At 42.7% G+C, this 12,783-nt stretch overlaps 1 protein-coding gene across 1 annotated transcript in view; it reads left to right on the forward strand.

Annotated features, from left to right (window-relative positions):
• LOC139549267 (interleukin-1 receptor accessory protein-like) overlaps positions 1 to 12,783 on the forward strand; it is a 37,652-nt gene that overhangs the window by 13,635 nt on the left and 11,234 nt on the right. Inside the window, exons 3-4 of the mRNA XM_071359533.1 lie at positions 11,638 to 11,923; positions 12,154 to 12,349. Of these exons, the coding sequence (XP_071215634.1) occupies positions 11,638 to 11,923; positions 12,154 to 12,349 (482 nt within the window). The remainder of the gene's footprint in view (positions 1 to 11,637; positions 11,924 to 12,153; positions 12,350 to 12,783) is intronic.

Below are 12,783 nucleotides of genomic sequence, written 5' to 3' on the forward strand. Positions count from 1 at the left end.
CTGGAGTCTTTGACAATTTTTAGGGCCTTGCTCTGACAGTGCCTGGTATAGAGGTCCTGGATGGCAGGAAGCTTGGCCCCAGTGATGTACTGGGCTGTACTCACTACCCTCTGTAGTGCCTTGCGATCGGTGGCCGAGCAGTTGCCATACCGGGCAGTGATGCAACCCATCAGGATGCTCTCGATGGTGCAGCTGTAGAACACCTTTTGAGGATCTGAGGACCCATGCCAAATCTTTTCAGTCTCCAGAGGGGGAATATGTTTTGTTGTGACCTCTTCATGACTGTCTTGGTGTGCTTGGACCATGTTTGTTTGTTGGTGATGTTGACACCACACTGCCAGGTCTCTGAGCTCCTCCCTACAGGCTGTGTCGTCGTTGTCGGTGATCAGGCCTACCACTGTTGTCATCACAAAACTTAATGATGGTGTTGGAGTCGTGCCTGGCGGTGCAGTCATGAGTGAACAATAAGTACAGGAGGGGACTGGGCACGCACGCCAGACTGGCCCACTTGTTGATTATCAGCGTGGCGGATTTGTTATTACCTACCCTTACCACCCGGGGGCGGCCTGTCAGGAAGTCCAGGATCCAGTTGCATAGGGAGGTGTTTAGTCCCAGGGTCCTTAGCTCAGTGATGAGCTTTGAGGGCGCTATGGTGTTGAACGCTGAGCTGTAGTCAATGAATAAAAATCATGTGACTAAGCTAAATAAAAATACAAAGAAACTATACTATGAAAGAAAGATAAATGATATAAAGAATCATAGCAAAAAGCTTTGGAGCACCATAAATGACATTTTTTGCAGAAAAAAAATCAAACTCGGCTCCATCATTCATTGAATCAGATGGCTCATTTATCACAAATCCCACTGATATTGCCAACTACTTTAACCCTCCTGCTGTGCTCCGGTCGAATTGGACCGATTTACAAGTTTTCGTTAATTTAATCTGATTGTCGTAAGGTTCCATGACTTTGTTCACATAGGTCATCTGAACACACAAAATACATTTTGATGATTTTCAATTTTTTTTGTGTGTTTTATTTAACTTTTGTAAAACTTTTGTCAAAAATGACCGGTCATTAGAAATGAATGGGTGAGACTACAAATAGTGTATAAAATTGAATTCAGGTACATGCCCATTCATCAGATGGACACACTTCCTCTCCCAGACCCCCACATGCATGTGTGTTTGAGCGCACACACACACAAACACACACACTTCCTGGTTGGATTCTTTCTCAGGTTTTTGCCTGCCATATGAGTTCTGTTATACTCACAGACATCATTCAAACAGTTTTAGAAACGTCAGAGTGTTTTCTATCCAAATCTACTAATAATATGCATATATTAGCTTCTGGGCCTGAGTAGCAGGCAGTTTACTCTGGGCACCTTATTCATCCAAGCTACTCAATACTGCCCCCAGCCATAAGAAGTTAACAAACTATAGTTTTGGCAAGTCGGTTAGGCCATCTACTTTGTGCATGACACAAGTAATTTTTCCAACAATTGTTTACAGATAGATTATTTCACTTATAATTCACTGTATCACAATTCCAGTGGGTCAGAAGTTTACTGACACTAAGTTGACTGTACATTTAAACAGCTTTGAAAATTCCAGAAACTGATGTAATGGCTTTAGAAGCGTCTGATAGGCTAATTGACATAATTTGAGTCAATTGGAGGTGTACCTGTGGATGTATTTCAAGGCCTACCTTCAAACTCGGTGCCTCTTTGCTTGACATCATGGGAAAATCTAAAGAAATCAGCCAAGACCTCCGGAAAAAAAATTGTAGACCTCCACAAGTCTGGTTTATACTTGGGAGCAATTTCCAAATGCTGAAGGTACCACATTCATCTGCACAAACAATAGTATGCAAGTATAAACACCATGAGACCACGCAGCCTTCATACCCCTCAGGGAGGAGGTACAAAACTATCTATATCCACAGTAAAACGAGTCCTATATCGACATAATCTGAAAGGCCGCTCAGCAAGGAAGAAGCCACTGCTCCAAAACCGCCATATAAAAGCCAGACTACGGTTTGCAACTGCACATGGGAACAAAGATCGTACTTTTTGGAGAAATGTCCTTTGGTCTGATGAAACAAAAATAGAACTGTTTGGCCATAATGACCATCGTTATGTTTGGAGGAAAAAGGGGGACTCTTGCAAGCCAAAGAACCATCCCAACCGTGAAGCACGGGGGTGGCAGCATCATGTTTTGGGCATGCTTTGCTGCAGGAGGGACTGGTGCACTTCACAAAATAGATAGCATCATGAGGAGGAAAATGATGTGGTTATATTGAAGCAACATCTCAAGACACCAGTCAGGAAGTTAAAGTTTGGTCGCAAATGGGTCTTCCAAATGGACATTGACCCCAAGCATACTGCTAAAGTTGTGGAAAAATGGCTTAAGGACAAGAAAGTCAAGGTATTGGAGTGGCCATCACAAAGCCCTGACCTCAAAAAATGTGTGGGCAGAACTGAAAAAGCGTGTGCGAACATGGATCCTACAAACCTGACTCAGTTACACCATCTCTGTCAGGAGGAATGGGCCGAAATTCATCCAACTTATTGTGGGAAGGTTGTGGAAGGCTACCTGAAACGTTTGACCCAAGTTAAACAATTTAAAGGCAATGCTACCAAATGCTAATTGAGTGTATGTAAACTTCTGACCCACTGGGAATGTGATGAAAGAAATCATTCTCTCTACTATTATTTGGACATTTCACATTCTTAAAATAAAGTGGTGATCCTAACTGACCTAAGACAGGGAATTTTTACTTGGATTAAATGTCAGGAATTGTGAAAAACTGAGTTTAAATGTATTTGGCTAAGGTGTATGTAAACTTCCGACTTCAACTGTATATAGAACTTTTCTCACAGCTCTGGTAGATAATGCTTTTTTGAGGCCTTGCTCACAATTCATTCTGTGGCAGCACAATGACGAAACGATATACTGTATGTGAGGCTCTTGATCATATCTTTGATTATGACACTGGTGAGGAGGAGAGAGTCCTTGTTAAACTTCGACACAAAGTAGTCTGTTACAAATAGTACAATATGTTTCATCTGAGTATTTGTTATAGTCAAAATTGTCCATACATTATGCTTTTTTTTAACTCAAAAACGAGTTGTATGAGCTCAGGTCAATGAGGCCTACATGCCATAAATAGCAAATAGAAGTTAAACACTTGTAATGTTCTCAAGAACTTAAGTTGATAAAAAGATCTAACACAACATTAGGTGATAATATATGTATTATTATGGTTTTCTAATCAGCTATAATGGGGCGGTCATTTTGGACCGGGAACACAGAATTAATCAACATGAGACGGACACAACAGGAGGGTCAATTACTTTTTCATTGGCAAGATTAACGGAACTTAGGGATGACATGCCAGCCACAAACGCTGACACTACACATCCAAGTATATCTGCCAAAATTCTGAAAGACAAGAATTGTACTTTTTAATTCCGTAATGTCAGTGTAGAAGAGTTGAAAAAATACTGTTGTCTATCAACAATGACAAGCCACCGGGGTCTGACAATCTGGATGGAAAATTTATGAGGATAATAGCGGACGATATTGCCACTCCTATTTGCCACATCTTCAATTTAAGCCTACTAGAAAGTGTGTGCCCTCTGGCCTGGAGGGAAGCTAAAGTCTTTCCGCTACCCAAGAATAGTAGTGCCCCCCTTACTGGCTCAAATAGCCAACCGATCAGCCTCTTACCAACCCTTAGTAAACTTCTGGAAAAAATGGTGCTATTTCACAAGACTTTCAGCATGCATATAGTGAAGCACACTCAACAAGCACGGCACTTACACAAATGACTGATGATTGGCTGAGAGAAATTGATGATAACATTATTATAGGGGCTTTCTTGTTAGACTTCAGTGCAGCTTTTGACATTATCAATCATAGTCTGCTGCTGGAAAAACGTATGAGTTATGGCTGTACACCCCCTGCTATAATGAGGATAAAGAGTTACTTGTCTAACAGAACACAGAGGGTGTTCTTTAATGGAAGCCTCTCAAGCATAATCCAGGTAGAAGCAGGAATTCCCCAGGGTAGCTGTTTAGGCCCCTTGCTTTTTTTCAATCTTTTCTAATGATGGCTTTGATTAAGGCCAGTGTGTCTATGTATGCGGATGACTCAACACTATACACGTCAGCTACTACAGCGACGGAAATGACTGCAAAACGTTCGTTTCAGAATGGGTAGCAAGGAATAAGCTAGTCCTAAATATTTGCGAAACTAAAAGCATTGTATTTGGGACAAATCATTCACTAAACCCTAAACCTCAACTACATCTCGTAGTGAATAATGTGGAAATTGAGCAAGTTGAGGAGACTAAACTGCTTTGAGTAACCGTGGATTGTAAACTGTCATGGTCAAAACATATTGATACAACAATAGCTAAGATGGGGAGAAATCTGTCCATAATAAAGCGCTGCTCTGCCTTCTTAACAACACTATCAACAAGGCAGGTCCTACAGGCCCTGGTTTTGTCGCAACTGGAACTTGGGAAAATTGCAGTTTGCTCAGAACAGGGCAGCACGGCTGGCCCTTAAAAGTACACGGAGAGCTAACATTAATGACATGCATGTCAATCTCTCATGGCTCAAAGTGGAAGAGAGATTGACTTCCTCATTACTTGTTTTTGTAAGAGGTGTTGACAAGCTGTAGGTACCGAGCTGTCTGTTTAAAATACTAGCACCCAGCTCGGACACCCATGCATACCCCACAAGACATGCCATCAGAGGTCTCTTCACAGTCCCCAAGTACAGAAAATACTATGGGAGGCGCACATAGAGCCATGACTACGTGGAACTCTATTTCACATCAGGTAACTGCAGTAAAATTTAGTAAAAAAAACAGATAAAAATACACCTTATGGAACAGCGGGGACTGTGAAGCAACACAAACGTAGACACATGCATACACACACACAATAACATATGCACTATACACTCACGTACACAGGAATTTTGTACTGTATATATGTGGTAGTGAGGGAGTAGGGGCCTGAGTGCACACAGTGTGTTGTGAAATCTGTGAATGTAATGTTTTTAAAATTGTATAAACTGCCTTAACTTTGCTGGACCACAGGAAGAGTAGCTGCTGCCTTGGAACAAATACAAGTACAGATGTAATCGCTGCCAAATGTTATTCTAACATGTATTAACTCAGGGGGTTCAATACTTATCTAATCAAGATGATTATTTTTATTTATTTTTTGAATATTTCTTCCACTTTTGACATTAAAAAGTGTTTTGTGTAGATCGCTGACTAAAAAATTACAATTACATCAGTTTTAATCCCACTTTGTAAGACAACAAAATGTGGAATAAGTCAAGGGGTGTGAATACTTTATGAAGGCACTGTATGTGAATTGTGAATAATGTAAAAGCATGACGTCAAAAGCCTCACGAGCAGACCATTATTTTAGAAAACTTGTATGGATAGGCTCCTTGGCTAATTGATGCATGGGATAAGAAATACACCAGACGCATTGCTGTTCAAATCAAAGTTTATTTGTCACTTGTCGAAAACAACAGGTGTAGGTAGACCTTACAGTGAAATGCTTACTTACCGGCTCTAACCAATAGTGCAAAAAAGGTATTAGGTGAACAATAGGTAGGTAAAGAAATAAAACAACAGTAAAAAGACAGGCTTTATACAGGTGCGAGGCTATAAAAGTAGCGAGGCTACATACAGACACCGGTCAGTCAGGCTGATTAAGGTAGTATGTACATGTAGATATGGTTAAAGTGACTATGCATATATGATGAACAGAGAGTAGCAGTAGCGTAAAAGAAGGGTTGGCCGGTGGTGGGTGGGACACAATGCAGATAGCCCGGTTAGCCAATGTGCGAGAGCACTGGTTGGTCGGCCCAATTGAGGTAGTATGTACATGAGTGTATAGTTATAGTGACTATGCATATATGTTAAACAGAGAGTAGCAGCAGCGTAACAATAGGGTTTGGGGGGGGGGGCACACAATGCAAATAGTCCGGCTAGCCATTTGATTACCTGTTCAGGAGTCTTATGGCTTGGGGGTAAAAACTGTTGAGAAGCCTTTTTGTCCTAGACTTGGCACTCCGGTACCGCTTGCCATGCGGTAGTAGAGAGAACAGTCTATGAATGGGGTGGTTGGGGTCTTGAACAATTTTTAGGGCCTTCCTCTGACACCGCCTTGAGTAGAGGTCCTGGATGGCAGGCAGCTTAGCCCCAGTGATGTACTGGGCCGTACGCACTACCTTCTGTAGTGCCTTGCGGTCAGAGGCCGAGCAATTGCCGTACCAGGCAGTGATGCAACCAGTCAGGATGCTCTCGATGTTGCAGCTGTAGAACCTTTTGAGGATCTCAGGACCCATGCCAAATCTTTTTTAGTTTCTTGAGGGAGAATAGGCTTTGTCGTGCCCTCTTCACGACTGTCTTGGTGTGTTTGGACCATTCTAGTTTGTTGTTGATGTGGACACCAAGGAACTTGAAGCTCTCAACCTGCTCCACTACAGCCCCGTCGATGACACTGGGGGCGTGCTCGGTCCTCCTTTTCCTGTAGTCCACAATCATCTCCTAAGTCTCGGTTGAAACGGCTTTTGTTATAGTAGGCCTAGGTTTAGTGTGAGGGTAGCCTACTGAGGGCATGTTTTTTAATCACATGAAATTGAAAACAAGCAACTTGTTTCTAAATAGAGCATCAGCTCATCTCTCGTTTCATGATGGGCATATGGACGTATGAGGGTTTTTATGCTCATCCAATATAACAACAGGAGCTGGCTAAAATAATGTACAGATAAAAAGGGATGTCCGCTCACATTTTTGCTGCTCCCAAACATTTATATTTTAATACAGCTTTTTTTTTGCTGCGCCCAAACCTTTTATCGACAGTCTTGACTACTTGGCGAATGCCTTGGGCAGGATAATCAAAACGGCCTTTATTTAAAGGAGGGGAGGCTATGTTTGTTTTTTAATCAAATTAAAGTAAATGGGGAAAAAACGTTTGTTTTCTATGTTTCTAAACATGAGGTTTAGGGGCACAAAAAGCACATCTCTCGTGTTCCATGCGCATATGGGCACTGTGCATCACGGCTGGATAGGCTGCGTTTCCGCAATCAAAGTACATACCAGAAGTACTTAGACCAGCTTTTGGTAGGTCGTTCATATCCCCACTAGCGCCGCCTGAAAGTGGCACTTTGGCGAACGTTTTTAAAGACAAAGGTCAGATATTGCCACCCCTCCCACCTTAGCGCAAGTGAGCTCATGTATTATAAGACCGGTAAATTAACAATTCTGCCACAAGTATTTGAAACCAGCCGGGGGCTGGTCAACAGTGTCAATGAGCGTGCGTTTGACAATTGCACTGGCTTAACACCAGCCGAAAATAGCTCAAAATGTTTATCAAATTAAAATGTAGTTCAAGAAAGTTATTTCAATTGGCGCACACACACACTGAGTTTACAAAACATAAGGAACACCTTCCTAATATTGAGTTGCACCCCCTTTTGCCCTCAGAACAGCCTCAATTCGTTGTGGCATGGACTCTATAAGGTGTCATTCCACAAGGATACTGGTCCAGGTACATGTTGACTCCATGTGTCAAGTTGGCTGGATGTTCTTTGGTAGGTGGACCATTCTTGAAACACACGGGAAGCTGTTGAGCGTGAAAAACCCAGCAGCATTGCAGTTCTTGATACACTCAAACCAGTGCACCTACTACCATACCCCGTTCAAAGGCACTTAAATCTTTGGTCTTGCCCATTCACCCTCTGAATGGCACACTTGCACAGTCCATGTCTCAATAGTCTCAAGACTTGAAAATCCTCCCCTTCATTTACACTGATTTTAAGTGGATTTAACAAGTGACATCAATAAGAGACCATAGCTTTCACCTGGAATCACCTGGTCAGGCTATGTCATGGAAAGAGCAGGTCTACCTAATGTTTTATACACTCGGTGTATATTATTTTGTCATTTAAGATGAAACGTTTGAATTAAGTATAGGGTTTTTATAATAAGTATTTTACATTTATCAGCCTTACAGTATTCAATGCTGCTAAAAGGTCGTTATTTCATTGGGGGCGGGGATAGAGAACCGAGACAACGAACGTTGCAGCTGTCAAGTTTCAAGTTTTATTAGTGGTATGTACGGGATACACATGGTATACACTACTGGTCAAAAGTTTTAAAACACCTACTCATTCAAGGGTTTTTCTTTATTTTTTTACTACTAAAAAATCCATCCAAAGTGGCCGTTGTGCCCTTGGGCTGAATATAATAATTATAATTCCCTTTTTCCAGCTGCCGTGCTCCAAAGCACCTATCACTCACATGGCTCTCTAAGATGTAGCCAGTGCCCTTAGCATTTCAGCTAAGAAATAGGCTACAAGTGAATGAAGACAGACACATCAGGGAAGCAACTGTGTGCGTCCCTCTTAACGAATTCCGAGGTGCGTATTGAAGATGTTCACACAGATGAGCAGGGACCCTGGCCATCTTTCTTTTTCAGAGTCAGTAGAAATCGCTCTTTAGTGTCCTAAGTTTTCATAACTGTGACCTTAATTGCCTACCGTCTGTAAGCTATTAGTGTCTTAACGACCGTTCCACAGGTGCATGTTCATGAATTGTTTATGGTTCATTGAACAAGCATGAGGAACATTGTTTAAACCCTTTACAATGAAGATCTGTGAAGTTATTTGGAGTTTTACGAATTATCTTTGAAAGACAGGTTCCTGAAAAAGGGACGTTTCTTTTTTTGTTGAGTTGACTATCCCCCATAGTACAAAAGTTGACCTATGCTACTGGTCAACTTGTCCTTCTGTGCAAGAAAAAAAAAACATGTTCCAAAATGCAATCAATTAGCGGGAAAACACTGTTCTCGAAAGTGAAGACAAATGCGATTATGCATGTAATGCTTTATTAAAAATGTGCATTTCTATGGTGAAAATGATGTTCCCCAATTGTGAAACTCACGTGCAGCCTATTAGCCTGTTGGGCTCTACACCAGTTATAAAGCAGATTAATGTGCTTAATTTTCAGGAATTTTTTGGCCTCTTTAGTTATGATACAAACCTTATCAAAACATATAGGCCTATGGGCTAGGCTACATGAGATGTGCGACTATGATTTGGAAATGTCACAAAAAAAGGCTTGCGCTGTTCCTTGCCTTACTGCACAAGCTGGGCATCATTCACACGTGATAATACATAATCCACAAGTGATAGATAATATTGTCACCCATCAGACTATTCTTAATTTAATATTGTCTTTACATATACTAAGTAATATATGTGTGAAATTAGTTTTGATTTAGAATGGACCATTATCATGCACCTGTCAGGGGCATGGTAAAAAAAGTGTCATCTTGGCACTTAAATAGCAAATGGAGGACGCTTTTCCCGTGGTTCATTTTCATGCCAGCCAGATAGGCTATACTCCTGTTGTAAAGCGAAGCAATGTGCTTCATATTATGAGAATTGATAAATAGTAGGCCTACCCTATAGAAAGCTGATAGAAGCCACCTCTTTTTAATAGAGGCCATCACTTTGTTTTATCGCACTATTGCATAGCCGATAGAAATGTTGCGCAACATGAGCTCATGGTCTCTCATGAAGCGTTTGATTAGATTTTTGATTACATTTGCATTGCACACAGAGTGATTAGAGGGACAATAGAGTGCTGTGTACCAGGCAGTTAGCACGTTTGGTAAACAACTAATAACCATCAGCAACATCAGAGTTTGGAGAAGCCTAATTACCATGACTAAACGGTCACACTGAATTTGACTGCCATCATGACTCGTGACCGCCGGTGTGGCAATAATACGGTCACCATAAGTGTCACAGTCACCATAGGTGTGTGTGTGTGTGTGTGTTAAGGTGCGGATTAAAGGGAAGCACAGCCGCAAGCTGCCCAGTGACACGAGCCTACCAGATGAGCTAAATAACTTCTATGCTCGCTTCGAAGGCAAGCAACACTGAAGCATGCATGACAGCATTAGCTGTTCTGGACGACTGTGTGATAACGCTCTCCGTAGCTGATGTGAGTAAGACCTTTAAACAGGTCAACATTCACAAGGCCGCAGGGCCAGACAGATTACCAGGACGTTTACTCCAAGCATGTGCTGACCAACTGGCAAGTGTCTTCGCTGACATTTTCAACCTGTCCCTGTGCCCAAGAGCACTAAGGTAACCTGCCTAAATGACTACTAACCCGTAGCACTCCTGTAGCCATGAAGTGCCTTGAAAGGCTGGTCATGGCTCACATCAACATCATTTTCCGGGAAACCCTAGACCCACTCCAATTTGCATACCGCCCCAACAGATCCACAGATGATGCAATCTCTATTGCAGTCCACACTGCCCTTTCCCACCTGGACAAAAGGAACACCTATGTGATAATGCTGGACAGAGCAATTCCTTTACCAGACTGTGATCTAACTGGTCAGGATGCTCTCGATGGTGCAGCGGTAGGTTTTGGAGAGGACCTGGGGTGGCATTCTGAATTTCTTCAGCAGCCTCAGGAAGTAGAGACGCTGTTGTGCCCTCTTGACAAGAGTGGTGTTGTTGGTCCATGACAAGTCCTCGGTGATGTGGACGCCAAGGAACATAAAACTGCTGATTCTCTACTGCAGTCCATTTGATGTGGATCCTCCTCAATTAACAATTACTGGCTTAAGGGAGAGGTTGTTGTCCTGGCACCACAATGCCATTTCACTTACCTCCTCTCTATAGGCTGACTCGTCATTGTTGGTTATCAGGCCTACAACCGTGGTGTCGTCAGCAAACTTGATGATGGAGTTTGTGTCGTGCAAAGACACACAGTTGTGGGTGAAAAGGAAGTATAGCAGAGGGCTGAGGACACAACCTTGGGGGACCTCTGTGTTAAGTGTCAATGTGGAGGAGGTGTTGCCAATCCTCACAGCCTGTGGTCTGCCCTTCATGATGTCAAGGATTCAGTTGCAGAGGGTGTGGTCCGGACCCAGGGCTCTGAGCTTGGTGTCAAACTTGGAGGAAACAATAGTGTTGAATGCTAAACTGTAGTCAATGAAGAGCATTCTCACATAGATGTTCCTCTTGTCCAGATGTGTTACAGCCGTGTGAATATGAATGTGTGAATATGTGTGAATATGAAAATGGCATCTTCCATGGATCTGTTGGAGCGTCTGATATCAATGTAATATCAGCTAAATCACTGGTTTATTCTTGTGGGACAAGCTTATTTTAGCTCGCAGGTGCATGTCATCTCCCGTTAGTATTGTTTAAGAAAGTGCGTGTATGTGTGTGGGTGTCGGTGTGGTGCGTGTAGACCTCTGCAAACGGAAACTTGCAGGTGTTCTTTTCATAGTCAGATTAATACTCTCTCTGTGTGAATCTGACAGGGGAATTACCGTCAAACTGTCGTGCAGCCCAGCATAGCCCCCCTACCTCCACCCCTTTACAGAAACATATGATGAGGACTACAGTAGTACAGGCCCCCCGATATCAGCAGAGTGCCGCACATCTCACACCTTCTCCCTATCCCACTTCTCCAAGCCCAATGTTCCTAAATACAACATGGGAAGTGGGGTACAATGTGAGAGAGAGAGGTGTGTTTTTGTCTGTCTAGAGTAATCCCTCTATCCCTCTCAGTGATCCAGTGCCACGACTGGGGCGAGTCAGGCGGAGCCGTGAGGGTGATGGAGGGGGAGGCATGCTGTCTTCTCTGCCCTCTCTTCTCCCACCCCACTGTCTACAACTACAGCTCGGTCCAGGCAGCAGGCCTCAACCTTGTGTGGTACCACGTGGCTGCAGGTCAGGACCTGGAACAACCCATCGACTTCCACCACCCCGACCAGAGGCTCAGCAAGGAGAGGGAGAAGCTCTGGCTGCAGCCCACCACCACGCAGGACGCGGGCCAGTACATCTGCATGCTGAGGTAGGATGGAGACTGGGCTTGGTAGTGCCAAGAAAACCTGTCTATGAGCAGATGTTTGTATAAAAAATGTGTCATTCTTTTAATCTTTTGAACCCATCATCATTATCTGTCAGACGGTCAGAAAGTGCGTCATATCCTGAGCCAAAACCCCCTGAACAACAATATCAAAGTTTGTCCTAAAAGTCAAAGTTTGTCTGATTTAACATGGTGTGTGTACTTTCCCCTCTCAGAAACAGGACATCGTGTGCCAAGATTGCCATGCGCCTGGAGGTGTTGCCAAGTGGCCAGGACCCTAACTGTGAGGTGAAGGCTGCTGTACCTCCCACCCTAGTCATCGCGCCCATACAAGAGGGCAGGACCCTAACCTGCCCTGACCTGGAGGACATCAAGCTGCCTAACACTAGCCACTCTGTCACCTGGTACCATGTAAGGTGACCCTCGGTCTGTCTGTGTACAATTAATTTAATTTACCATATGGGAGAATGGCCAGTACTGTCACTTGGATGCTGTACAAGAAAGTGTATTACTTGATACAATTTAAAAAAAATAGGTTCCTTATTAAAAAGCACTGCGATCATCAGTATACCCCAGGGTTCAAAACATTGTTGTCAGATTGTATACTAGGTTGTAAACATGTTTTTGGTTATAATTTGGGCCTGGCACCACAATTATATCTACCTATCAGGTTTGAGAGTTGTTAGTATTTTGGTCTATTAATATTAGTATTTTCAAAAAGTTGACATAAAAATCTCAATCTTGATGAAAATGTATATATTTTTTTGTTTATCATACTAGTGTCACTGAAATGTCATGAATTTTAACCACTTTAAAATGAACATATATACAAAATTTCAAAGCTC

Source organism: Salvelinus alpinus, chromosome 22 (assembly GCF_045679555.1).
Source record: "Salvelinus alpinus chromosome 22, SLU_Salpinus.1, whole genome shotgun sequence".
Lineage (NCBI taxonomy): Eukaryota > Metazoa > Chordata > Actinopteri > Salmoniformes > Salmonidae > Salvelinus > Salvelinus alpinus.